The 26,628-nt window shown below is 40.3% G+C and overlaps 1 protein-coding gene across 1 annotated transcript; it reads left to right on the top strand.

Moving 5' to 3' along the window:
* The first annotated feature begins 1,400 nt into the window (after positions 1 to 1,400).
* Positions 1,401 to 23,902, top strand: LOC141417452 (mediator of RNA polymerase II transcription subunit 17-like). The gene is given in 13 exon segments (XM_074056141.1): positions 1,401 to 1,784; positions 3,766 to 3,931; positions 5,657 to 5,876; positions 8,269 to 8,405; positions 9,611 to 9,695; positions 10,451 to 10,603; positions 11,558 to 11,688; positions 13,004 to 13,182; positions 14,992 to 15,133; positions 18,707 to 18,718; positions 19,801 to 19,902; positions 21,820 to 21,979; positions 23,382 to 23,902. Coding segments are annotated over 13 exon segments (1,974 nt in total). The 5' UTR covers positions 1,401 to 1,509; the 3' UTR covers positions 23,594 to 23,902.
* The last annotated feature ends 2,726 nt before the right edge of the window (positions 23,903 to 26,628 follow it).

Below are 26,628 nucleotides of genomic sequence, written 5' to 3'. Positions count from 1 at the left end.
AAAAACTGTATACAGAGATTCAGGCACTGGTGGCACACACCTATAATCCTAGCTACTCAGGAGGCAGAGACCAGAAGGATTGCGGTTCCAAGACAGCCCAGACAAATAGTTCATAAGACACTATCTCAAGAAACTCTTCACAAAAATAGGTTTTATGGAGTGGCTTAAGGTGAAGTTCAAACCCCAGTACCACTAAAAAAAAAAAAAAAAGAAACTATACACAGAGAAATGGCCAAAAAGAAATAAATTTATTATTTATTTCTTTGCAATATTGGGATTTGAACTCAGGGCCTATGCTTGTGCTTGTTAGGCAGATGCTGTACCACTTGAGCCACACCCCCAGCTCAAGAAATAATAAATTTAAATGGAATAGTAGAAAATATTAAAATAATCCCAAAGAAGTCAGGATAGAGGGAAAATAGCATAAACAGGAGGGAATAAGCAAATAATAAAATGGCGTGCCTAAATCCTAGCATATCTATAGCTTCATTAAAAATGTGTGAGGTAGAATCATCTGAATGACCTGTAGACATACCTTAGAACCAACCAGCCTAATCTCATAGACCTGACCCGCAATCTACCCAGTGTGAGTCAGCACAGTTGAGATGAATTAGTGTATTTCGTTTTTCTCCTGAAAATCTGCCCTCTCTTTCTGTCAGTAGGGAATGACTCCAAGTCAACCTCATATTCTGAAACATCTGAAAGCAGCTGATCAGAACAAGACTTGGCAAAGGTTCATAACTGATATGCATAATTCCTTAAATTAAGCAGTTTTGCAATTAAAAAAAAACCCATGTTTCCCTGTAGAATCATTACTAATGAAATATCTTCTTGTGGACTCAGGGACTGAAGTTACATCATTGCTTCTTAATACTGTAAATATAACTTAATCTCACTAGGAAATGAAATAAATATTATTAATTACACGTTACATGCCAGAATCTTTGGTTTGTTGGAGACATTCGCTGTCGCGGAGTTTACAACTAACGGCAAACTAGATAATGAACTGAAGTACGCAGTGTAATTTTAAGCGCTGTAGATTTAAGCACTTAAAACTGCGCCTTAACTTGTAACTCTTTGTAACTCAGACACGTTTCCACTGTAGGTGTGAGCCCGCAAACCTCAGTCCTCTCCGCGGCATTCTCATTGCCCAGAACCGGCGCCCCACTCATTTCCTCTTCCCGGACCCTCAAACAAGTAACAGGTACATCGCAGACCGACACCAGCACGCGTGTCTCCACAACCCACAACCGGATCGGGCCCACCCTTCAGCAGTCTGCCAGCCTCTCACAGGCCAGAAGCTTTCCGGACCAGCAGTCGGATGCACCGGAAGCGCTCCCAGCCGGAGCTCCCGCGCCTGCCCAGTTTTGTTCCGAGAGATTTGCGGGGCGGGAACCTCGCAGTGCCTTCTGGGAACGCGCTGCGCCTTGGGCTTTGTTTCCGCACGGAGAGCGGGGTTTGGTTTTCCAGCGTTGAGGGCTTCCGCTGGGGGCCTCCGCCGCAGGCAGCATGTCGGGGGTCCGCGCTGTGCGGATCAGCATCGAGTCGGCCTGCGAGAAGCACGTGCAGGAAGTGGGCCTGGATGGCACTGAGACCTACCTGCAGCCGCTGTCCATGTCCCAGAACCTGGCGCGCCTGGCCCAGCGGATCGACTTCAGCCAGGGTTCGGGCTCCGAGGAGGAGGAGGAGGCGGCGGGGGCCGAGGGCGACGCGCAGGACTGGGCGGGCGCCGGGTCCAGCGCGGACCAGGACGACGAGGAAGGTAGGAAGGTAGCTGCTCGGCCGTGCAGCAAAGATGTGCGCTTGGAAGCCGCCCCGTCGCGTCTCCATTGCAGCGGGACTTTCAGGACACGGCCTAACTCCTGATGCTCCTGTCCTGCGGGTCTCTGAGTGGCATCGTTTGAGTCACTGTCACCGGTAACGTGTCTGACACTATTTTAAACGGAGCGCCTGTAGTGTGGCACACTTAGTGGTTGAGAGCTCAGCGGCTGTGTGACCTCGGCATTTACTTTGCTTCTCTGCAGCGTGCAGGATGGATAGGAGCACCTGCCATTAAGAGGTTCTGTGTCAGGCTGGGTGGAGTGGCTCAAGTGGTCGAGCGCCTGCCAGCAAGCGTGAAGCCCTGAGTTCAAATCCCAGTGCCGCCCCCCGCCCCGCAAAAAAGAGGTCTGTGGCGACTGGAATGTGAGATCAAGTTTAAGGTAGGCTGGGGGCGTGGCTCAAGTGGTGGAGCACCTGCCTCTCAAGCCTGAGGCCCAGAGTTTAAGCCCCAGTGCCACCAAAAAAAAAAAAAGTCTAAGATAGGGAGAGGTCGAATCTTGTAGACCCTAGTAGATCAGGATAAGCATTTGGCTTCTATCAGAAGAACAGCCTAAAACTTTTAGAGGATTTTAACTAGACACGGTGATTTGCTTGTTTATAAGATCACACTGGATGCTTTGCAGTAAATGAGTTACAGGAAAAAACAAAACTGGAAGGGAGGAGGCTACATAGTAGGAAGTTGCAGAAGCAGCATGAGTGGGTTTTGTATTCTTATTGTCATTGTCAAACTGTTTTTTTTTTTTTTAAATCACAATTCTTGATTTAGTTATGCAACAGACCCAGTGTAAGTGGGAATTTAAAGATGCCCATTTCAATATTGAGTGTGGTGGTACTTGCTTGTAATCCCAGCCTGTAACTCCAGCGCTTGGGAAGCTGAGGCAGAAGGATCACAGGTCTACGCCAATCTAGGCTTAATAGTGAGAAGCTGTCTCAAAAAGAAGAGGGAAAAGATTGTCATGTATAAAATTGACAGAAATTAAAAAACTAAAAATATTGTTAATATCCTGTGTTGGGAATGTGACTTGGTAGAGCTTTTCTTGGAAGGCAGTTTAGAAGTTTAATATGTGCCGGAATTTTAAATGTGCATCTCTTTTGGTCCACTAATATCACACCTAAATATTTAGCCTACAAAAAAACTTGTACATTTACACAAGTGTGTGTTTGAGATGCTTACACTATCAGCATTGTTGGAAGCACTCCATGTCTGTTGAATAGGAATGGTTAAAGTTATTGTACATCCATGTTCCAGAATATTATACAAGGAAGTAGACCCATGAATATGTGCTGATGTGGAAGTGTCTCTAGATCTTATTAAGTGTGTGGTTGGGGGGGCGGGGGAAGCAAGTAACAGAAAAATGGGAATATATGTATGTAAATGTATAGGAAAGCCTTTGAAAGGATGCACTCCAGCTATTGCTAGTGGTTATCTCAGAAGAGAATCAAGGATGAGAACAAAGGAAAACTTTCACTTTTTACTCAAATAGTTTGTCATCTGAACACTAAACAGTGAGCATGTATCAAATAAAAGACACTTGCAAGGAAGTGTAAGTATGCTAGTGTAGCTAATACCAGGGCTGGCAGTACAGGCCAGCTTTGGCTTCAAACTTTTCTGTTTCAATTCTCTGTCATTACTTGAATTCAAGTTCTAAAAGCTGGAAGTAAGCAGGACATTAAAAGGTTTGCATAAATTTAAAAGTGTCTAGCTGTAATATTGTATTGAGAGAGTTAACTTCTGGAATTGAGACATTTGTCATATCAAGAATGCTGTATTAAGTCTTAACAAAGATTCAAGAAAGGTTGGAGGGAATAGGATAAAAGGCAGACAGTCTGAAAGAACATTATTTCTCCTTTTAGTACTGTAAGCCTTCCAAATGAGCTTTTCTGTCTTCTATTCAATGTAACTTATACTTCTGTATTTCTTGTTCTTTTTTTTCTCTTTTCAAGATTGGTGAAGTTTCAACCTTCCTTATGGCCTTGGGACTCAGTGAAGAACAATATGAGAAGTGCCCTGACAGAAATGTGTGTTCATTATGATGTTCTCAGTATTGTTAGGGATAAAAAGTTTATGACTCTCGATCCTGTCTCTCAGGATGCACTTCCTCCAAAACAGGTATTTGTAGGCTTTAATTGAAACTTTTTATTAAGTCCCTGAACCATTTTTTGGTTGTATGCCTATTGTCCAGATGAAGATTTGGACTTTCTGGTCCAAAGCAAAAGCATAAAACTGCTTTGTATCTGTATCTGTATTTTTTTTTTCTTCTTATGTTTGTGTGACTCTTGGAGGTGTTGAGATTTGTTAATGTAATGCTTTAAAATTTCCCAAATCTTAGGAAATTCTTACCGCCTGGGTCTTTAGTCTGTGATATATTTCACACAAAATGTGATAATAGAATGGCTTTAGACTTAAACAGACTCAGTTCTGCCTCTACCCTCACTAGTTGTGTAGCCTTAAATGTCAGTTCTTTCCCCTTCCTTTTGTTTAAGAGATTGGTTAGAAAACTAAGGCCAAATTATGAAGCATATGAATTGTTGGTATTAGATAAAGACTATATTCGGTATTTGAACATTTGAAGATGAAAGAGAGGTAGCAGAATGATGGATTAGTGAATGAAGCGTCAGAAACCAAGGAGACTGCTAGGAAAGTCCTTAGGAAAACAGGCATCAGGAGTGTGGTAAGAGTGTGTCATGGAGAGGAGGTAATGATTGTTAGAACCCATGTGCAAATAAAATTAATTAAATATAATTGCTCATTTAGTATATACTTCCTTCATTTTAAAGAGAGAAAAGTAAGGTCTAGAGGATTTGTAGTATGTCAGGTTTCAGTCAAGCTTGTAGTTTGGGAACCAAGACTAGAACTCGCACATCTTACTCGTGGCACATTGCTTTTTTCACTCCGTGTAAACAGTCTCTAGGAGCGTAACGTCTTCAAGAAATTTGAGTTAGATTGTCTAATGTGAATTTTGACTGTTATACAACCAGAAAACTTTCTTTTATTAAACTTGTACTTTTGGAAGTATATCCAGGTAATAAAATACACAAATTGGTTATGATTGTGGATATATATATAGATAGATAAATAGATAGATAGATTTACTGAGCTCAGTTTTCAGAAGTGAAGTACATTTAATATTAATTCTGTGTAATAATTCCAAAAGCCCTTTGCCTCAAGAGGTAGAACACCTCCTAGCAGGCACATGGAGGCCCTGGGTTCAAACTCAAGTACCACCAAAAGTACTTTGATAGGTTGTAGTAATATAATTTTATATTCATTCTCACTGAACTCATTCATTAAATCAGGTATTTCAAGCATTGTTGTAGTGTCAGTGTCTGTATAATGGTTTCTGCTGTCACCTAAGTTACATTCCAGCAGGGATTATAGACTTTAGTGTATGAGTACCATAGAAGGGTATATATGTGGGTAGCAGTTGAGATAGCAGTATACAAGAAGGGGTATTTCTAGTCCATTGTGGTACTTTTGGTTTAACAGAGGTCTTTATGTTAGTTGACTAAAAAATACGTTCAGGTTATTTTTTATTATTATTTTAAAAAACATTGTAAGGTGGCAGAGTGGCTCAAGTGGTAGAGTACCTGCCTAGCAAGTGCGAAGCCCTAAGTTCAAACCCCAGTACCACAAAAAAAAAAAAAAAAAAAAATTTTTTTTTGGAGTGCCAGGAGATATAAAGCAGTTCATTGTCCCTCTTTGCTTTTCCTTAATTTCTAAATTTTCTCTTGAAAAGGTGTCTTGTTATTGAGAAAATGTGTAATTTTAAAGTCATCTGAAAATAATACAGAACTGCAGTTTTGGATAGAAAACTTGATAGATTATTTTTGATAGAATCCTCAGACGTTGCAGCTGATATCTAAAAAGAAGTCACTTGCTGGAGCAGCACAAATCCTATTGAAGGGAGCAGAAAGACTGACTAAGTCAGTTACGGAAAACCAAGAAAACAAGCTACAAAGAGACTTCAACTCTGAGCTCTTGAGATTAAGGCAACACTGGAAGCCTAGAAAAATTGGAGATAAAATTCTTGGTGATCTGAGCTACAGAAGTGCAGGTATGGATAATTGTTAAAAACTGTTCTTTTTGTGTACATATATAGGGTTGACTGTGATGTTACACATCCTTCAATAATACATTGCTTGTCAGCTACATGTTAAAATTTCGAAAATTTAATTTCTTTACACTTCAGCCAAAACCGTTCTTCTCATAGCCCTATAATAAATAACCTAGCTTCAATTTGAAAACCTGTTAGGCTCATTAAACAGACGATTTGAAGATGTTGTATATAAGGTTCACAGGTCAATGGGGTAAAAACTTTGAATGCTGAGAGATGAGGCAAGGAGTCCTGGTTGGGGTACTTGAGAAAACAATATTAGAATGAGGTCTTAAAAGGAATCACATGGCTCACACCTGTAATCCTAGCTACTTGGGAGGCAGAGATCAGCAAGATCGGGGTTAGAAGCCAGCCCAGGCAAATAGTTCAAGAGATCCTATCTTGAAAATAACCCAGCACTATAACAGGGCTGGTGGGGTGGCTCAGGTTGTAGAGTGCCTACCTAACAAGCATGAGGCCCTGAGTTCAAACCTCAGTACCACCAAAGGAAAAATAAAACCCAATGGATTCATGTGCTAGTGCAAGCCATCGTTATCCTAAAATTAAAATTAAAGGAAGGGCTGATAAAAGGAAATGCACATTAAAACCATGCTAAGATTCCACCTCACTCCTGTTAGAATAGCCATCATCAAAAACACCACTGACAACAGGTGTTGGCGAGGATGCAGGGAAAAAGGAACCCTCATACACTGTTGGTGGGAATGCAAGCTAGTGCAACCACTCTGGGAAAAAATTTGGAGACTTCTTAAAAAACTGAACATAGATCTGCCATATGATCCAGCAGTCCCACTCCTGGGGATACACCCAAAGGAACGCACCATAGATTACTCCAGAGGCACCTGCATACCATGTTTACTACAGCACTATTGACAATAGCCAAGTTATGGAAACAACCAAGATGCCCCACTACTGACAAATGGATTAAGAAAATGTGGTACTTCTACACAATGAAATTTTACTCAGCCATGAAGAAGATTGAAATCTTATCATTCGCAAATAAATGGGTGGAACTGGAGACCATCATTCTGAGTGAGCTACTCAGGAGGCAGAGATCAGGAGGATCGTGGTTCAAAGCCAGCCTGGGCAAATAGTTCAAGAGACCCTATCTCGAAAAAACCCATCACAAAAAAGGGCTGGTGGAGTGGCTCAAGAAGATATAGACCCTGAGTTTAAACTCCAGTACTGCAAAAAAATAAAGGAAGGTAAGTCAAGGTGATTAAGTTAAATACTAGAAGACCTAAATACTTCACTGATGCAAATTTGAGAATTTTGACCTCTGAAGGTAAAAAAAATCCCACTACAAAGCTGATAAATCCATTTTTTACATGGTCTGTAGAAGTAGTACTTTATGGTTTTAGACATTGCAAGTTCTTTCTCACAAATAATTATGTGCAGATACTTAATTTCTCTTTGGGATGATCATTTATGATTATGAAAAGATTGAATTACATTGTTTTTAATGGCAAGAAGATCTAGAATATCTTCCCTTGTTATAAGACAGGAGTTGCACTTAATCATCCACTCATATAATTTAACTGCACAAAAATACATCCCATAAGAATATGGGAATTGGCTGGAAAAGGATCCTGTGTGCAGTGTTCTTTTGTCTTTCTGTTGCTGGATTCAGAATACTTCAACTGCAACCAGATTACAGAGGTTGAGCTCCGGAAGTATATTGTCCCTGAGGCTTAAATTTGAGAAATTTAGAAGCACACTTATTTTTAAAGTAAAACCCCACTGGAATACACAATTTGTGTGGCCTATGGAGTTCACATTATAATGATACCCTTACTCTAAGACCTGTTTGTTTTGCTTTGCTTTTGTGGTTTTGGGGATCAAATCCAGGGCCTCTAGCATGCTAGTGCTCTTCCACACAGCCGTACCCTAGCCCAGGAGTATTGTTCAATTTTTATTTTTTTGATGGGAGTGAAGTTTGAACTCTGGGCTTTGCGCTTGTAAAGCAGGTGCTCTACTGCTTGAGCCACACCTCCAGTTCATTTTGTTCTGGGGATTTTGGAGATGAGATCTAGCCAACTACTTGTCCTGATTGGCCTCAAACCATAATCTTCCTGATCTTAGCCTCCCAAGTAATTAGGATTACAGAAGTGAGCTACCTAGCTGCTTTTTTTTTTTTTTTAAGATAAATAATATCTTTTCCCTGCTTCCTTTCTTCCCTTTGCTCACCATTCCTTCTCTTTTCCCACCAAAAAACCCACATTTTTAGGGGGAGCTTGGTTTATGGTTCAGTGATGTGGATATGAAGTATTACATGTTTAGTATGTATGTTGACTTAATGTGCTTTCTGTTCATTTTCCTATCTTTACTCTGTTAGGATCTCTTTTTCCCCATCATGCTACATTTGAAGTAATAAAGAACACAGATATTGATCTGGATAAGAAGATACCTGAAGGTTACTGTCCCCTTGATGTCCAAATTCCTAGTGATTGAGAGGGTTTTGCATATATCAAGGTATTGATCAAAGTATTTTGTCAAAGCTGGGCTCTGGAGGCTCACACCTGGAATCCTAGCAGAGATCAGGAGGCTCTCTGTTCAAAGCCAGCCCAGGCAAATAGTTTGTGAGACCCTATCTTGAAAATACCCAAAACAAAATGGCTGGTGAAGTGGCTCAAGCATAAAGCACCTGCCTAGCAAGCATGAGGCCTTAAGTTCAAGCCCCAGTACTGCTCCTCCCACCTCCCCACCCCACAAAAAAAGAGTATTTTTAAAGTAATTTCTTTTTTTTTGCAGTACTGGGGCTTGAACTCAGGGCCTACACTTTGAGCCATTCTGCCAGCCATTTTTTGTGATGGTTTTTTCAAGATAGGTTCCCACAAACTGTTTGCCTGTGCTGGCTTCTACCTGTGATCCTCCTGATCTCTGCCTCCTGAGTAAATGGGATTACAGACGTGAGCCACCTGTGCCGGCTCTTTTTTTTTTTTTTGTTTTCTTTTTCTTTTTCTTTTTTGTTAAAACTTTATTTGTGCTTCCAAGTGTAGGCCCAAGGCAGCGACTTTCAAGAAGTCTACTCTGAGAAACGCTTTAGGTTCTAGTCTATGCATGTTTCCCGTAGTCTCCCCGAACATGTTGCACACATGTTGCTTAATTTCAGTTCACAATCACTGCAGTCCAACCTGCACATAATGTTAGGCTCACTCCACCTACACTAGAGTTGTGAGTATTCCCCCTCACTCTAGTTTTGCTTATTATCAGAGGTTTTTTGGGATGATCTTAGTCACTTAGTTTCTTGGCTACTTTTGAATATGAAACCTAAAGAATTCTTAAGTGACTGTGTTTGGGGGAGGTTGTTTTATAGGCATTAGCAGTAGAAGCAGGACTGTAACTAATCCTGTCTGGCATTGCTAACCATTTCGGCTAACTCACAGGGCCTGTGCCCCAGAGCCATCAACAAGGGCCGGAACTTCAGCAGGGCAGCTTTGTTTTGAGGTTTGGAGGGATGATGCACTAGGCTGGGTCTCAGCAGGGCACACAGCATCCTGTCAGGTCCTCTCAGCTTGATCCCTTATAGAGCCTGAAAAGTTTTGGGAGTATGGGTCACACTCCTCAGCCTCAGAATAGATTATTTTCCCTCAGTCGAGATTTTCAGACTCAAGTAATGTCTTAATACCCTGAAGCTAATTTGCTAACATTTTTTCTCTGTTCTTATTGTTCTACAGGTGTCCATTCAAAAACAGGCTCCAGACATTGGTGATCTTGGCACAGTTAATCTCTTCAAGCGATCTTTGCCCAAATCCAAACCAGGTGTGGTTATGTTCAACTCTCTAACTTCTTGACTTAACTTACATAAACCAAACATAAATATAGCAAGGGGAAATAGATGCTTTGGAGTATGACAGTATAGAACTGTTTTTTTGGGGGGGGGTGGGAGGGGCTGGCCTTGAACCATGATCTTTCTGATCTCAGCCTCCCCTAAGCAGCTAGGATTACAGGCGTGTGTTACTGGTGCCTGGCTTTTTTTTAGACAGGGTCTTACTATGTAGCCCAGGTTAGCCTTGAACTTGCAGTCCTCCAACCTAAGCCTTCCAAATGCTGGGATTACAAGCATGTGCCACCATGCCCAGCTCTGGAAATATACTTTTTATAATTTGTAAATCAATGAATAGCTATACTTTTTTTTTGGTCCTGGGGCTTGAATTCAGGACCTACACCTTCAGCCACTCTACCAGCCCTTTGTATAATGGGTGTTTTTGAGATAGGGTCTCTCAGACTATTTCCTTGGGCTGCTTCAAACCACGATCATTCTGATCTCGGCCTCCTGAGTAGGTAGGATTACAGGCGTGAGTCACCAGCACTCAGTCTTTTTTATTTTTTAGATTGAATTTATTTACTGGTATTCTCTGGTTAAAGGAAGTGGGATTTTTATTTTTGGCGAAAAATACGTTGTACTAGGGGTTAGCATTTTCTGAACTTATATATTCAGGTCATCATTGAGGCTAGTTAATACATAGGTAGTATGGTCAGAGAGTTGAAATATACCCATATCTCTTGTCTTTCAGGTTCCCCACATTGGCAGGCAAAATTAGAGGCAGCACAGAATGTTCTCTTGTGTAAAGAAATTTTTGCGCAGCTCTCTCGGGAAGCTGTTCAAATTAAATCACAGATTCCTCACATTGTAGTGAAAAACCAGATTATCTCTCAGCCCTTTCCAAGTAAGAACAGCCAGCCTTTTTTGAGACTTAAATGGTACTTTGTATTTTGGGGAACAAGATAGCTACTTGGGTGTGTTGGGAGAATAATAACAGCAAAGAGGAGACTGATAACACAAAAGTGTGCTGTCCATTATGGCGGCCAGGAAAGCACATAACACAGTGCCAGTTTTATTGAGTGTCCTAAGGAGTGTAACTCTTGGATTTTAAAAGCATGTAATAAAAATTGTACTCACATGGCTACTGTTAGCATCAGTTGTTTCCAAGTGAGGTTTTTCACCGATACTGCTTTGACTAAAGAAAATGTCAGTTTAAGAAATTTACTCATAATATTCCTACATTTGTAGAAGCTAGATTTTTATTCAAATACAATTAGACTTATTCTAGAAATCATTTTTTCATTAACTTTGCACTTACTCTTTTAATATAAATTCTTATAACTGTATATTAAGACTTAAATTTTTAACACTGTGCCTTACCAAGGGAATAGGTTATAGAAATGAAAAATTCCATCTCAGTTCTCATTGGAGCAGAGAAGAGTATCTGTTTTCTACTGGATAAGAATCAGATACTAATTCTGTGTTAAAGAACAATAAAAAAACCTTGGTTTAAATTTTTTTTTTAATTTTAAAGGCAGGAAGAAAAAATATATAGCTTGTTCACCAGTCTTTAGCCACAGCTCAAAGTCAGCAACCATATTATATAGAATTGACATGAACAATTCAATTGTTCAACAGAATTTGAATTGTTAAAATGCACAGGAGTCTGTTATATTCATGAGTGGTCATTTTGGTGAGGGCTGATCTTCAAGTTTAGAATGTGTAATTTTTGAGGATGCGTTGTTATTGTACCTTATGAGGGAAGACATTTTGAGAATGGGCTGTGATGATACTTCATGAAGATAATTTGTACCTGTCCACATTGTAGGTTATTTGCATCTGTCCTTTTTATAAATAGGTTTGCAGTTACCTATTTCTTTGTGCCATTCCTCAAATGATAAGAAGTCCCAGAAATCTGCTATTGAGAAGCAAAGTCCAGAAGATCATCTCTATGTTCTGGAGCATAATTTGCACCTACTGATTAGAGAGGTAATAAAATAAATGTTTTCTTTGCATTGTGGTGAGCACATCCAGGGCAGTGAATATGTACAAACCTCCCCTCCGCTGAGTTTCAGTTATGCACATAGCAACAGCATTCACTACCTGATGAGGAGGATCCTTCTGTGTGCTGGAGGTTCTGAAATAATCAGAATAAAGTCCTTGTTTGCAAGCATAGTGGTAGGAATATTTATACAACGAGGTTTTTTGTTTTGTTTTGTTTTGTTTGTGGTACTGGGTTTTAAACTCGGGGCCTACACCTTGAGCCACTCCAACAGCCCTTTTTTTTGTGATGAGTTTTTTGAGATAGGGTTTTGTGAACTATTTGCCCAGGCTGGCTTTGAACCACAATCCCACTGATCTCTGCCTCCTGAGTAGCTAGGATTATAGGCATGGGCCACTGGCACATAGCTACAATGAGTTTTATAGTAGGACTATAGAAAATACATACTGAAGGGTGCAGAGGGAAGGCCAATTCTGATGGGGACGGGGCAGAGAGAGATGGAAAAAGTTATGCTGTGGTCTGTGACTGGAAATGGAAGTCATCTACAGCTATGTTTCCAAAGTGCTAGTTCACAGTACAGACTCATTTCAAAGGGAGCTCCTGAGATACTTCACAGAAGTATGTATTCTAGCCTCCCTACCCTGCCCCAAGATCTGGTGCAGTTGATTGTGACGGTGTGAAAGCTGTTGTTTTTAAAAATCTCCTCAGGTTGCTCATAAGCAGCCAAATGTGGGGATCTCTGAGTCTAAGACATAGTGGAATAAATATCTACTGATGGCATATATTTTCTCGACGAGACTAAGTGAAGTACAGTTGTTTTATATTTTAAATAAAAATTATAGCTCAGTTGGTACATCTGTAATCCTAGCTACTTGGGAGGTTAAGATCCAGAGGATCTCCGTTTCAGGCCAGGCCAACCCAGGCAAATAGTTTGAGATACACCATCTCCAAAGTAACCACACCGAAATGGACTGGAGCTGTGGCTCGAGTGGTACAGCACCTGCTTTGCAAATGCGAAACCCAGAGTTTAAACCCCAGTCCCACAATAAATAAATAAATAAATAAATAAATAAATAAATACAAATAAAAAATTATAATCTCGAAGGGGCCCTTCTCTTTACAGACTTGTATTGTGCATGATCTGGTAGATGCTAGCATGTATCTTCTCTGCCACAATTGCTTTCATGTGTAGTTCAAGCCTATTGCTTTCAGTGTTTCCAAGGTGTGAGCCCTGCTTTGATTAAATACTGTGTTGTATTTACTTCGTGGGTATTGGTCATTTCAAATGGCTGTTTTTGTCAGTTTCATAAACAGACCTTGAGTTCCATCATGATGCCTCACCCAGCAAGTGCAACTTTTGGCCACAAGAGAATGAGACTTTCGGGTCCTCAAGCTTTTGATAAAAATGAAATTAATTCTTTAGTGAAGGACTTCTGGAAAAAAATAATTAAATAAGCAAAGCATATTTTTCTAAGGATCAGGTAAGGATGAAGAAAGCAACTTTTTCTGTGAAATTGAGGTCCTTTTTCCTATATTGCTTCATGTAATTAATTTTTGGAGCTTTAACCTTTTTTCCCCCCAGGAAGAAGGTGGCTGTAGTGTAAGAGTTTCTGAAGATAGGCAAGGTCCTGACATGTATGGGGAAGGGTTAGATGCATGGCCAATATAACTTAATGTAGTGTTTCTAACACTGCACTAAAATTTTGCAGACAAGTGACTAGACATGTGCATTAGGAAACTAGACTTTTTTTATTTTACTAAATCTAGGTTCATAAAATTTTATATCCTACCTTCTCCTAATACTGTATTGCAAATTTTTCTTCTTTCACCAAGTTCTTAAAGATACTTTTTTTTTTTTTTTTTTGTGATCTGGGGATTGAACTCAGGGCCTATACCTTGAGCCACTCCAGCAGCCCTTTTTTTTTTTCCCATGATGGTGTTTTTTGAGATAGGGTTTGGAGAACTTTTTGTCCAGTCTGGCTTTGAACCTCGATCCTCCTTGCTAGCTAGGATTACAGGCATGAGCCACCAATGCCCAGCATTCAAAGATACTTTAATAGCTGAGTCATATACTCTTAAGTGAGTATTCTGTAATTTCTTTCCAAATTCTCTGTCACTAGGTATTTTTTTATGCCCAGTTTGTTGATAGATGCGGAGCAGAACATTCTTGCATCCGTGTCTGTCTGTTGTAGGAATTTTGATTCACTGTCAGGGAAGCAAACTATGGAAAGGGAAAGTTAAGAGTAGATTAGAAATTACCACTACTGGAGCAGCAGGGGAAAAGAGCAAATCCTCGTTGTTTATGTGAAAGTCCCTTTCCACCATAGCTGTTGTCATTTCTTCCCATTTTCTCTAAGCTGTTTGTCTTTCCAATAAATTGCTAAAGTTAGACAATTAGAAAGTAAGGGCATCCAGTAGTTTGATCAATTTACATAATTTATGTTTTGGATCTAAGCAGTGTGTCTAAGGTACAAAGGAAAGAGTACAAAGGAAAGAGTACTTGCTTTGCAGTTGACTCCTTGGCAAATTGCTTAACAATGCTAACCTTTTTTCTCTTTTGAAAAATGGAGAAAATAGTTCCTACCCAGCATATAGAGTTGTAAGATTAAGCAATACAATTAATGAAAGCACTTAATTATAATATTTGGTATATAATGAACACTTAATGTTATTTCTCATTTTTATTTATCATATTTTTCTTTCTTGGTGTGTAAGATTTTGATTGTGCTTAAGGTCTCTAGCTTCTCTTGAATTTGATTTTAATTCTATTATAATAATCTAAGTACAGGTGTCTCCTATGTCATTTGTTACCAGGGATCAAGTATTGACACTTGCGAATGATTTGTTTCAGATTAGTTAGGGCCTGAGAAGTATCTTTCTTACTTGTGGCCTGATAAGCTTTCCTGAATGGGACAAAACAAATGGAGTTGAAAGAGCATAAGCCTGTCATGAATTGTGATAATCACGAATGTGTGATTGATACGAGTTGTGAGATGAAGCTAAGACCAGCACATCAGTGCAGTGTGCAGAGGTTCTCAGAACTACCTCTACCTTTGTTTAAAATCTTTGCTTTTCAGGCTGGGGGTATGGCTCAGTGGTAGATGACCTGCCTAACAAGTAGAAGGCCATGAGTTCAAACCTCAACAAGGAGGGGTAAGGGGGGGGCTTTGCTTTTCAAATGGTGGTATTTTCAAAAAGTAGTCATTTGATTTCCATGTTTTCATATAATCAGTTTAAATCCTTTCATTTTATATGGTGACTTTTTAAGAACTTTAACTTTTCTTTTAAAGAACTGCTGCAACCATTGACAGCTTAGCAAGCTGCATTGAGGATCCTCCGATACAGGCCCATTGGTCAAATATCAATGATGTTTATGAGTCTAGTGTGAAAGTATTGATCACCTCACAAGGTTATGAGCAAATATGCAAGTAAGTGTCAAGATAAAAGTCGTGTGTTCAGGATGTTAAGTTGCTTGTTAGGCACTGGTGTTTGCTAAAGGATTCTATTAAACTTTTGTTTTTTGTTTGCTAGGGTGCAATAGCATTTCAGTAATAATATCAACTGTCATGTTTGTAAGAATGTAAAGTAAGAATGTCTAAAATAATATCTGTTAGGTAAATGTCACACATTTGAGCTACAGAAAAAGTGAACCCAGCCTTTCAGCTCTAGTGGCCCCATCTCCTTAGACACAGGCCACACTGCTTCAGTTATTGCCTCTAGGCTATGACATGCCTAGTGCACTTGAGACAGGACAGCCATTTATACTAGAGCCTGTACTCTGCGTGTTGTGCCTAGAACGGCCCAGGATTTGAAGTTCTTTCTTGGCCTGGCATTGATCCTGGGTCTAATCCAGTTCATGATTATGCCTTTTAAACCAGTTGATAGTTGTGTGTCTGTGAAGTGGCAAAATGATTTTTGTCCCAGCATTCTTTGACATGCTGTCTGCTTGATTTTACATTCACAATTCATAAGTTAATACAGTTGTCTAGGAGCCACAAACACATGTTTTGGGTCTCCATTTGAACCTCTTTGAAATTTAACAACTGATAAGGCACAGCTGAGGCTCTTTCCCAAGTTAGTCTGCGAAAGCCTCGAGGAAACATTTGTCAGGGTCTGTGAGTACTTTTTATTTATTTTTCAAGGGGCAGGTTTTATTTCAGACAGACCTAACTAGTTATGGTGAACAAAACATGGTGAGACACAAAATCACTGACCTTTAAAGTAGGAACAGAAAATGCATTTATATTACTTTTTGTTTTTGTCTTTGTTTTTTTTGTTTGTTTGTTTCTTTGCAGTACTCAGGAGTGAACTCAGGGCCTTGTGTTTGCTAGGCAGGGGCTTTACCACTTTTGCCACTCCACCACCCCTATAATACTACTTTTTAATGGGGCAGTTTTAATTCACTATTTTTTAGTGAAAAATGGTAAGCATAAGCTCATACAAGATAAAAGAATATACAATGTAAAGGAAATTAATCAGTTTTGAAACTTACATGAAAAAAGATGGAATGAAACTGAACCATAATTTTCTCCTCTATCTAAAGAAATAAAATAATTGGGTGGTTTTGGGATGTGATGGAAAGAATGGGTGTTGAATATAGGGAAACAAATTTGGAATGCGTTTCTACCTTTTAAGACTGGGTAATGGGATCAGAGGTTATGATTATACTACAGTCCACTTCTGGTTGTGTTTAAATTTTTCCATAATAAAAAATGTTGAGAGAATGAGTGCAAAAAAAAGAAAGGAGACAATTATTGGCATTCAGTAGTTTATGTCCAATCCAAAGACCAAAACAACCTTGTGATTCTGGTTACAATATTCAATGTGAATTCTGTAAAGAAAATTTGATGATAGATCCTTGACAGAATCAGGAAGAGAGAGTTGAGTGTTGTGGAGCACGACTGTAATCCCAGCATTCAGGAGGCTGAGGCAAGAGGTTTTGAGTTTGAGGCTAGCCTGGGCAATATAGCAAGAATTTGTCTCAACCAAAAAAAGAAAAGGGGATCACGAGAGATCCTCATCTTTTAGAGGCTACTTAGAATTGAAAGCAATTTTCAGAACATCATTCTAGGAAAGTGTTTGCATTCTCAAGTTTGTATATCCCACCTGCACCTTACTTCTTTTGTGCAGCTTTCTAAAAAAAATTAAAAATTTTAATTCCCTGTGTTGTGTAATCATCATAGTTATCTAGTAGTTCAGAATTTCTCCATCATCCCAAAAAGAAACTCTGCATATTAGCGGTCATTTACGATCTGTACTCTTTTTTTCCTCCACCTTGATGAGATAGTCTCACTATATAGCGTAGGGTGGTCTTGAACTCATGCTCCTCCTGCCTCCACCTCCCAAGTGCTGGGATGAAAGGCCTGCACCATCATTCCTAGTTTGTGTGCTTCTTTTTACTTAGTAGCAAATTAGTGAATTGACATTCCTTATATGGATCTGCCTCATTCTTTTCTTATGCATATAATGTGTTCCATTATATGTATCAAGTGAGTTTTGTTGTTTTTGTTATTTTAAGCTGGATGCTGCTGGCTCACGCCTCTAAACCTAGCTACCTGGGAAGCTGAGTTGGGGAGGATCACAGTTCGAGCCAGCCCAGGCAAATACTTTGTGAGACCCCCCCATCTCCAAAATAACCAGAGCAAAATGGACTGGAGGTGTAGCTCAGGTGGTAAGCCCTGAGTTCAAACTCCAGTCCCACAAAAAAAAAATTTTAATTTTCCCTAGGTGGAGATTTTTGTTGGATGTCAGCAAAATAACTTGTGTATGCTCAAATATGTGTGTGTGTATATACGTACAAGTATGTATTATATATGTATACATATATAATACGTGTATATATATATATATTTTTTTTTTTTTTTTTCTGGCAGTACTGGGGTTTAAACTCAGGATCTCACAAGGCAGGCACTCTGAGCCACACCTCCAGCTCCTGCAAATATATCTGTAGGATTAAGTCCTTATAATAAATGTAACTGCTGGGTTGAAAGTGAGGACATTTAAATTTTTGACTAATACTTTCAAGTTGTTCTTCAAAGTGGTTGCTATAAGTATACCTCATCAATAGTGAGTGATAAGAATTCCTGTCCCTTCACACTCTTGTTTAATTTTCTTCTTGTTTTTTTGGGGGGGAGGGGAGAACTCAAGTTTGAACTCAGGGCTTCAAGCAGGCACTCTACCTCTTGAGTCATACCTATCTACCTGGGCTGACCTCGAAACACGACACTCCCGGTCTCATCCTCCCAAGTAGCTAAGGTTACAGTCATGAGCCACCAGCACTGGCTTGTTTAAATTTATTTATTTTTTAATTTGCTTAAGTCTGTGTCTTTTCCTTTAAGCCTTCTGAGCTTTGTTTTACTTTGAAAAAATAATGTAAGTTTTAATTTATCAAAATTACAATTTAGAGCCAGCACCAGTGGCTCATGCCTATAATCCTAGCTACTCAGGAGACGAACAGATCAGGAGGATCGAGGTTGAAAGCTAGCCCTGGGCAAGTAGATACACTGTGTTTCCAAAAAACCCATCCCAATAAAAGGGTGGGATGGTTCAAATGGTAAGAGCACCTGCCTAGCAGGCATGAGGCCCTGAGTTCAAACCCCAGTTCCACACTCTCCACCCCACCCCCCAAAAATTTACAGTTTTAGAGCTGGAGGCGTGGGTCAACTGATGGAGCACCTACCTAGCAAGTGCAAAGCCCTGAGTTCAAACTCCCATCCCACCAGGATAAACAAAAAACAAAACCAAAATGCTTTATTCCCAAATATGTACTGTAAGATAAAGTTAAAAACAAGAGGTTCTAGTATCTAACATATATATTTGTTAGATATATATGTATGTTAGACTCAGATTGATCGATCTATCTGCTTGCTAGCAGACACTGCTTGAGCCACGTTGCTAGCCTCTTTTTTTGTGATAGTTTTTTTTTTTACAAGATAGGGTGTCCCAAACTGTTTGCCTTGGGCAAACTTTGAACTGCTATCCTCCTGACCTCTGCCTCCTGAGAAGGTAGAATTACAGGTTTGAGCCACAGGCACTTGGCTGTAAGTTGTTTGGAAGAGTACTGTGGTCTGAATGGTATGTATTTAAAAACTTTATGACTTTTTTGTTTGACCTATGCCAAGTTAATAGAGTGCATATTCTGATTTCTTTGCTGATTATTTCAGGATAAACTTTTTATAGTTAGCAAAACTTTTTCCCTTTCTGTGTGAGGTTTTTGTTTTGTTTTGGTTTTTTGCAGTACTGGGATTGCAAAGCAGGCTGTACTGCTTGAGCTACCCCTCTACTCCATTTTTCTGTGGTTATTTTGGAGAATCTTCTATATTCCCTGGGCTGGCCTCAAACCAGGATCCTTCCAATCCCTTACAGGCATGAGCCACTGGTGTCCAGACACACCTAGTTTTTGTTGGTTGAGATGGGGGTCTGTTAAACTTTTTGCCTAAACTTACTTCAAACTGAGATCCTCCCAGTCGGCTTCCAGAGTAGCTAGGATTACAGGCATGAGTCACCATGCCAACGTCTATGTAAGAGTTTGACCTTTGGTTAACTCTGGGAAGATGTTGTCTATATTACTAGGCTAAATTACTTCTGGCAAAAATGGTCCCAAACTAATGAGATACATCTAGTTTGGGAACAATTTTATATAATGACAGGTGCCTTTGGACTTCCTGAATTGTGTGACTTTTAAAATAGGGCTTCTCTTAATGGGGACCTTGGAAACCATGCCTATGGAGATACTACAAGAGCTTGTAGCTCTAATGGGGGATGTCAGGGCAGGTCCATATATACCCAGTATGAATCTCGTCACAAGGAGGTATGTGCTGCTGTGTAGACAGCTGCGTGTCCTGCTGTGAACTGCCAGAGAAGAGCATATGCTGTTGGCCTACTGAGTAGACTGGTGCTCTGTGTGGTCTGATTGTTTAGTGGAACCTAGGAAGATCACCCCACTCCTCCGTAAATGTTAGTGTAGATTGTTAAAACTGATTTTTTTCCATGGTAATATAATTGAATGTTTGTGGCATTGTGTAAGATAATTTTGAATGTTCCTGATTTTTAGCGTGTGTATCTGTAAAGGTCCATTCAGCTGCAGTTGAACATTGGAGTTGAACATTGGAGTTGAGCAGGTCCGAGTCGCTCACAGAGACGGAAGAGTGATTACGCTAGCTCATCAGGAGCCCGAGCTACAGGATTTTCTTTTGTCTCAGGTAGTGGTTGCAAACAAATCCTTAATCTCTTTCTCTCATAACTGCTTGAAGAACAAGCTAAGAAGTAATTAAAATGTAGCCAATTATAAAAGGAGGACCCCCCCCCCCACACACACACCCTTTATTGCCTTTTATTCTTTGGTTGTACTGAAGGGCTGAACTTAGGGACTCACGCTTTCTAGGAGGGCACTCTAGCCCTTCAGCCACACCTCCAGCCTGGATTTCATGTAATTTCTAATGACATTTGCAATCTGCTGGTTAATTCAAAATGTTAATGAACTGCTGTAGATTTGTTTCCACTCACTTTATTTTTGTTTATTTGGTAGGTTTTTTGAGACAGGGTCTGTGAAGCCCAGACTGACCTTGTGCTCTCTATCTTCCTTCCCTCAGCCTGTTCTTTTTTTTGGTAGTGGTACTATGGATTGAACTCGGCCTCACGCTTGCTAGGGAGTTGTTTTACCACTTGAGCTACACTTCCAGCCCTTCACCTACTTTTGTTTGAGATGAAGGACCAGTTCTGAGACTAGCAAATTTTTGTTTCTTAGGATTTCCAGGACTTACAGCCTCTCCAGGACTAGGAGTTGAGAAGTATTAACCCAAGAAAACTAAAGAAAGGAAGATCAGATGCCAAATAATAATGAACATTATCCATAGTAATAAGTTGAATGTTGTAATCTTACAATAGCAGTATAGAAAGTACTGGAGTTTGGTCCCCACTTGACAAGCAACTTGCTTTGGGGCACTAGATACATTTCTGGTCCTTTCTTTCCTTATTTGTAAACTAAGAACAGTATTTTTACTGCCTTCTCCCTGAAGTTACCACAGCTAGTCTAGTGAGATACTGAATTATGGGAGAAAGGATAGAGGGTGGATTTTTGAAATGTTAGGGTGAGATCCTGTTTTTTACATAAAAGAAAAAAACATTCCCCATCCCAGAAGCAATAATCTTGTGTTCTGATTTGCGTCTTTGGTGCCAAGTCAATAAAATGTATTTGTGAAGGATGGTAGCTCTTAGCCGATTAGATACTAAATGACTTTGACCATGTATGCTTAAGCATACACGCAAACCTGTTGACCTGTTACTGCATAGCTTGTAGAATGAGTGAAAAGTCTAGAGACCAAGATTTGCAAATGGATAGAAATCCAAGGAGGCTGGGGGAATGGCACTGCTGCGCTCACTGCTGGGGGCAGAGTCTAAAGAAGAAACAGGCAGCATGTGTGGGAGGGTCCAGCTACAAAGTTGTGGTTGTAGGAGAGCCATTAACGGTAGTCATCAGCCCTAGCCCAAGGTTAACGGGAGGGACAAGTTACACCACAAAAGGAGAGCCACATAGAGTAAGCCACTTGAGAAGACCAGCGGCCTTTTGTCAAGAGATTCCGCCAGCCTAGATAACCTCACAGGGATGGTGCCAAGGGAGAAAATACCCTGACTCACTGTCCTCCTTGCTGTCTTGCTGGCAGCTGTTGGATAGCCCCCATTACTTGGGTGGGTGCCATTACCTGAACCCCACTTGAAGCCAGAGAACCTAAGAGGCTGTTAACAGTTGCGCCTCCCAGGGCAGAGAGTAGGGTAGGGACTAGACTTGAAGAGCGAATGGAGGATATTTAGCATACCTGCTACTTTTAGTGTTGCTTCACATTCAGTGATCCGGGTGGGAGACTCCATTTGGAGTTTAGGTCATGTGCCTGTGCTCAAGCTGCCAGGGGACAGGGAAAGCAAGTACCAGGAATTCAGTCTCCTGCAATGGCAGGAGGGGTCTTGCTCCCTCTTTGTAGTAGTCACACAGAGGAGGGCTCCTAAACATAAGACAGGGTTGCTGTCTAGGCACTGCAAACCCTTAACAGAAGCTTACAAGGATGATGTCAAGTCACTGCAAGTAAAAGTACTGACTGTCATATTTCCTTTTCCTTTCACAGATGTCACAGCATCAGGTGCATGCAGTGCAGCAGCTGGCCAAGGTTATGGGCTGGCAGGTACTCAGCTTCAGCAATCATGTGGGACTTGGGCCCATAGAGAGCATTGGCAATGCCTCCGCCATAACAGTGGCCTCCCCGAGTGGAGACTATGCTATTTCAGGTACTTTCTGCAGCTCTGAATGAGTAGGAACCATTGGGATTTTGACTTTAACATTTTGCTTTAATAGTTAAATATCCATAAAAGTAATTTATCTCTGGTGAGTTGATTTTTTTTTTTTTTTTACAGTGATGTTTATCTGATCATATCTGTTACTCAGAACAAAAGACTATTACTTCTCTTTCTAGTACTTAAAACCATTTAGCTTGTGGGCTGGGCTGTAGCTAAGGAGTACAGCACTTGCCTAGCATGCATGGGGTCATGGGTTTGATCCCCAGTATCACAAAAAAAAAAAAATTCTTATCTTAGCAGCACATTAGACCTTGGTAGATCCTCTAAACAGTCAGCATTGTTATTCCTGCAGTCTCAGGTGTTGAATGGATATGGTGCTATACACATGGACAGAACCACAGAGGTAGAACCAAGAGGAGGTGCTTAATAAAACACCTACTTTGAGGAGACTCCCTTTTTTTTTTTTTTTTTTCAGATGGTTGTACTAGGATTTGAACTTGGCCTTGAGCTTGCTAGGCAAGCACTACCATTTGAGCCATACACCAACCCTTTTTTGCGTTAGGTATTTTTCAGTTAGGGTATCGTGTGTTTGTATGGCCTCCGGCCATAGTCCTCCTACCTATGTCTCTTGGATAGCTAGGATTACAGGTGTGTCCTACTACACATGGCTTGTTTTTTGAGGTGGGGGTCTTGCTAACTTTTTGTCCATGGTGGCTTCAAATATCGATCCCTCCGGTCTCTGTCTGAGTAACTGAGATTACAGATGCGTACCACCGTGCCCAGCTCATCTTACATGATTTTTGTAGTGCACACAGTTTAGAGATATTTACAGTAGCTTGGTGCGTGTGTGTGTGCGCGCATAAATTAGTTTTTAAAAGTTAGTATTTTGGGTGGCTCGAGCCTGTACTCTCAGCTGCTCTCTCTGCTATTCAGAAGAGAGAGACCAGGAAGACTGAGGCTCAGGGCCAGCCCAGGCTGACAGTGAGGCCCTGAGTTCAACCCCCAGCACCGCTCCCCGCCAAAAAGCATCATTTAACAAGATTGTTTAAGTTGTTGAACAGATAGATTTTTATACTCAATAGAATGAAGTGGGATTTATTTCCCTTTTTTTTTTTTTCCTTTATGGTAGTACTGGGGTTTGAACTCAGGGCTTTGAACTTGCAAAGCAGGCACTCTGCTACTTGAGCCACACGTCCAGTCTGTTTTGCTCTAGTTATTTTGGGGATGGAGTTCTCTCGACCTGTTTGCCTGGGCCGGCCTTGAACTGTGCTCCTCCCAATCTCAACCTCCTAAGTAGCTAGGATTATAGGTATAAGCCACCAGCGCCCAGCTATCCTTGGAATTTCCTTGTTTACAAAATGAGTTAATTGATATTTTGTTTTTTCCTCCATAGTTCGTAATGGACCTGAAAGTGGCAGCAAAATTATGGTTCAGTTTCCTCGTAACCAGTGTAAAGATCTTCCAAAAAGTGATGTTTTACAAGATAACAAATGGAGTCACCTTTGTGGACCCTTCAAAGAAGTCCAGTGGAATAAGATGGAAGGTCGGAACTTTGTTTATAAGATGGAGCTGCCTATGTCTGTGCTTAGTCCTTGTCTACTGTGATCTTTTCCAGGACAGCTTCCAGAAACCTTGACTTGAGATGTTTGCAGATAAGTTATAAGCACAAGGAAGGGAAATCTTCCAAAGGTGTATTTTTTTTTTTTTACGAAAATAATAAATGTTTAACTAGCAGTTTGAAACCTTTCACTTTACAGGTAGCAAGTACTTTGAAATGCAGAAGTTTAAATACAGTTGTAGGTATATAGTAGGGGAAGATGTAAGATAATATATTTATACAGTTAACCTGAAAAATGTTATTAATTTGCTGTTTAAAATGGCCCTTTGATGTTAACATCAAATAAAGTGTGTGTTTCAAATCAGCTATTCATTCTGCTGTTTATTTTTGTTGTTTGTTTTCTTTGGCAGTATTGAGGGTTTAAACTCAGGGCCTCAGGGGGCTGTATAACTTGAGCCACACCCACAGCCCTCTTACCATTTCTTAAAAAGATCACATAATGTTGAAGAAGCACTCTTACGACTTAGCTTTCAGAGATTCACTTACACTGAGCAGACCCAGCTCTTTCCCAGCAGAAGGACGTTCTATTTCTAGAACTCTTAAGCTGTGTATGTTAGAAAGCCGAGTCCCTCCTCCAGCTGTCTTCTTTACATGCCCAAGTCATAAACATAAGCAGTTTAACAACTTCCTCAGAAGGGGCACAAGGCAGATTGTACCTTCAGGGCTTCCTCCTGTCCTGTTGATCTGTTTTCCCATTTGAGTGACCTGTGTCCACTTGATAACTCTTAGCATACTCATACCCAGCTGTCCCCTTGCCTCCCTTCTAGTCTCCTCAACTGACCTGGGTTGCTTTCTTCAATTTGTTCTTCCATTAGATCTCTGCTTTCTCTAGGGAAAAAAAGAACTAATGGACCCATGGGTTGGTTTTTCTAAGTAACATGTTTATGTTTCTTGAAAATAGTGCTCCACTCCTAAAGTGTGTGTGAAGAATTCACATTATAAGAGATGCAGACTTGGGCTGGCAGAGTGGCTCAAATGGTAGAGCACCTTCCTAGCGAGTGTGAGGTCCTGAGTTCAAACCCCACAAAAAAAAATTTAGGCTTATGGACCTTTTGGTACCATCAAAACAATACATAGTAAAGTTTCCTTTGAAGTAAAACTTTGAATTTTTTTCTTTTCCTTTTGTCTTTTTTTTTTAGGGGGGCAGTATGGGGTTTTGAACTCAGGGCCTTATGCTTGCTAGGCAGGCACTGTACCACTTGAGCTACTCTGCCAGCTAAAACTGAATTTTTAAAACTTGTTTGGACGGAGTTGTGGCTCAAGCAGTAGAGCATTTGTTTTGCAAACTCAAAAGCCCTGAGTTCAAACCCCAGTTCCAATGAATCAATCAATAAAATCTTCTGTTTTAATAATTTCTAAGATAATGGCAGTAACCCATCATCTTCCTCCATCTTATTTTGTTTTTAAAGAAAAATGGAGCGTATGGGCTGTGATGCAACTTCTTTGTGCTTTTGTTTGCTTTTTGCCTCTTCGGACCAAGATTCTGCATCTTGGCTGAGGGTGTAGCTCAGTAGTAGAGTGCTTAGGCTGCGTGCCTGAACCCCGAAGTTCAAACTCCATACCGAGAAAAAAAGAGAGCCCCGCATCTTTCCATGGAAAATTTAAAAATTGGTCAGAATTTGCAGTTACTTATTAAAAGTCTTTAGTGCTTCAGAAATTCTGGTGGCTCACAAAATTTGCCTTGGCTAGCAGGCTAAACTGTACAAGTCTCACGTGTGATTTTTGGAGGCTTACACCAGAACAGTGACACATCAAGTTCTTACTGAAAGATCAGGTTTTGGTTTTTTAAGTTTCCCTTAATTGCAGATGGATACTTTGGTAAGCTAAAAAATGAATTACTCATATAAATTTTTAAAAAGATAAAAGCTCTTTTTATTTGATTCTCATAGACATAGAATTGCTGTCAAATATAAAAGTCCTGAACAGCTTACCGACCAGGACCACACTGAGTAGAACAGATGAGAACCCATACGTAGGAGTGGAAAACTGATAGCTGTTAAGATCTTATGTCTTCCTTTCCCCATTCAGTTAAGTCTCTGTTAGTGAACAGCCATTACTCACCTACAGAACGATAGAAACTGAAGCAGCTGAGTTGCTGAACCAGCCTCACTCTGCCTTGTGTTTACATTCCCAGCTTGTTTCAACCTGAATTACGTGGATCTGAGGGGGTATGTGCAGAGGAACTTGGGAGGTGATAGGGGAAAACCAATTAGTCCCAAGTGTTCAACAGGTTGGCAAAAGAGCTGTATTTGGATATTGGCTCTGCTATTCGCCATCTGTATGAGCCTGGCAATGTTAACCTTTGAACTTGTTTTCTTACAAAGAAGTAGGCATAAAGAAACCCCTTTGCTAACCTCACAGCTATCAATAAGGTTGGTAATGGATGTTAAGTTCTAAAGGTGCCATGCAAATATAAAGCAGTAAGCAGCTGTAATTCTAAGAGTCAAGCTGTAAGAGGTGCTTAAAGCCCTTTTGCTGAAAGGCACAGACTCCTTACTTAGTCCCACAAATTAACTAAAAACAGGAAAAAACCTTGGCATTTCTGTCTCCATTTTCTACTTGTCCTTTGCTCTGAGCCATTCTCTCCTGCAGCCAGCTGCAGGCTGAGATCAGGAGGCTCACAGTTTGAGGCCAGCCTGAGCAAATACTGTTTGAGACCTCCATCTCCAAAATAACCACAACAAAATGGATTGGAGAAATGGCTCAAGTGGTAGAACTCCTGCTTTGCAAGCTTAAAGCCCTGAGTTCAAACCCCAGTCTCCCCCTTGCCCAACACAAAAGCATTTAAAAGTTTTAGAAACCAGATATATAACCTAGAGAGAGCGTTTCACATGTCCTATAATCCTACTTTAAATATTTTGGATGTGGAAGAAGATTTGGGGGTTTTCCAGGTAATTTTTAAAGCCATGCTCTGTGTTTTACCTCTCCTGAGACTCCCTACCTTTGTCTTTAATATGTTCAGTCTCATTTCCCCAGTCTTGCTTTTTGTTGATGCTTGACATACTTGGGAGTAAAATAAAGT

The sequence above is a fragment of the Castor canadensis genome, chromosome 15, assembly GCF_047511655.1.
Source record: "Castor canadensis chromosome 15, mCasCan1.hap1v2, whole genome shotgun sequence".
Lineage (NCBI taxonomy): Eukaryota > Metazoa > Chordata > Mammalia > Rodentia > Castoridae > Castor > Castor canadensis.
This window is presented reverse-complemented; position numbering and strand designations above follow the sequence as displayed.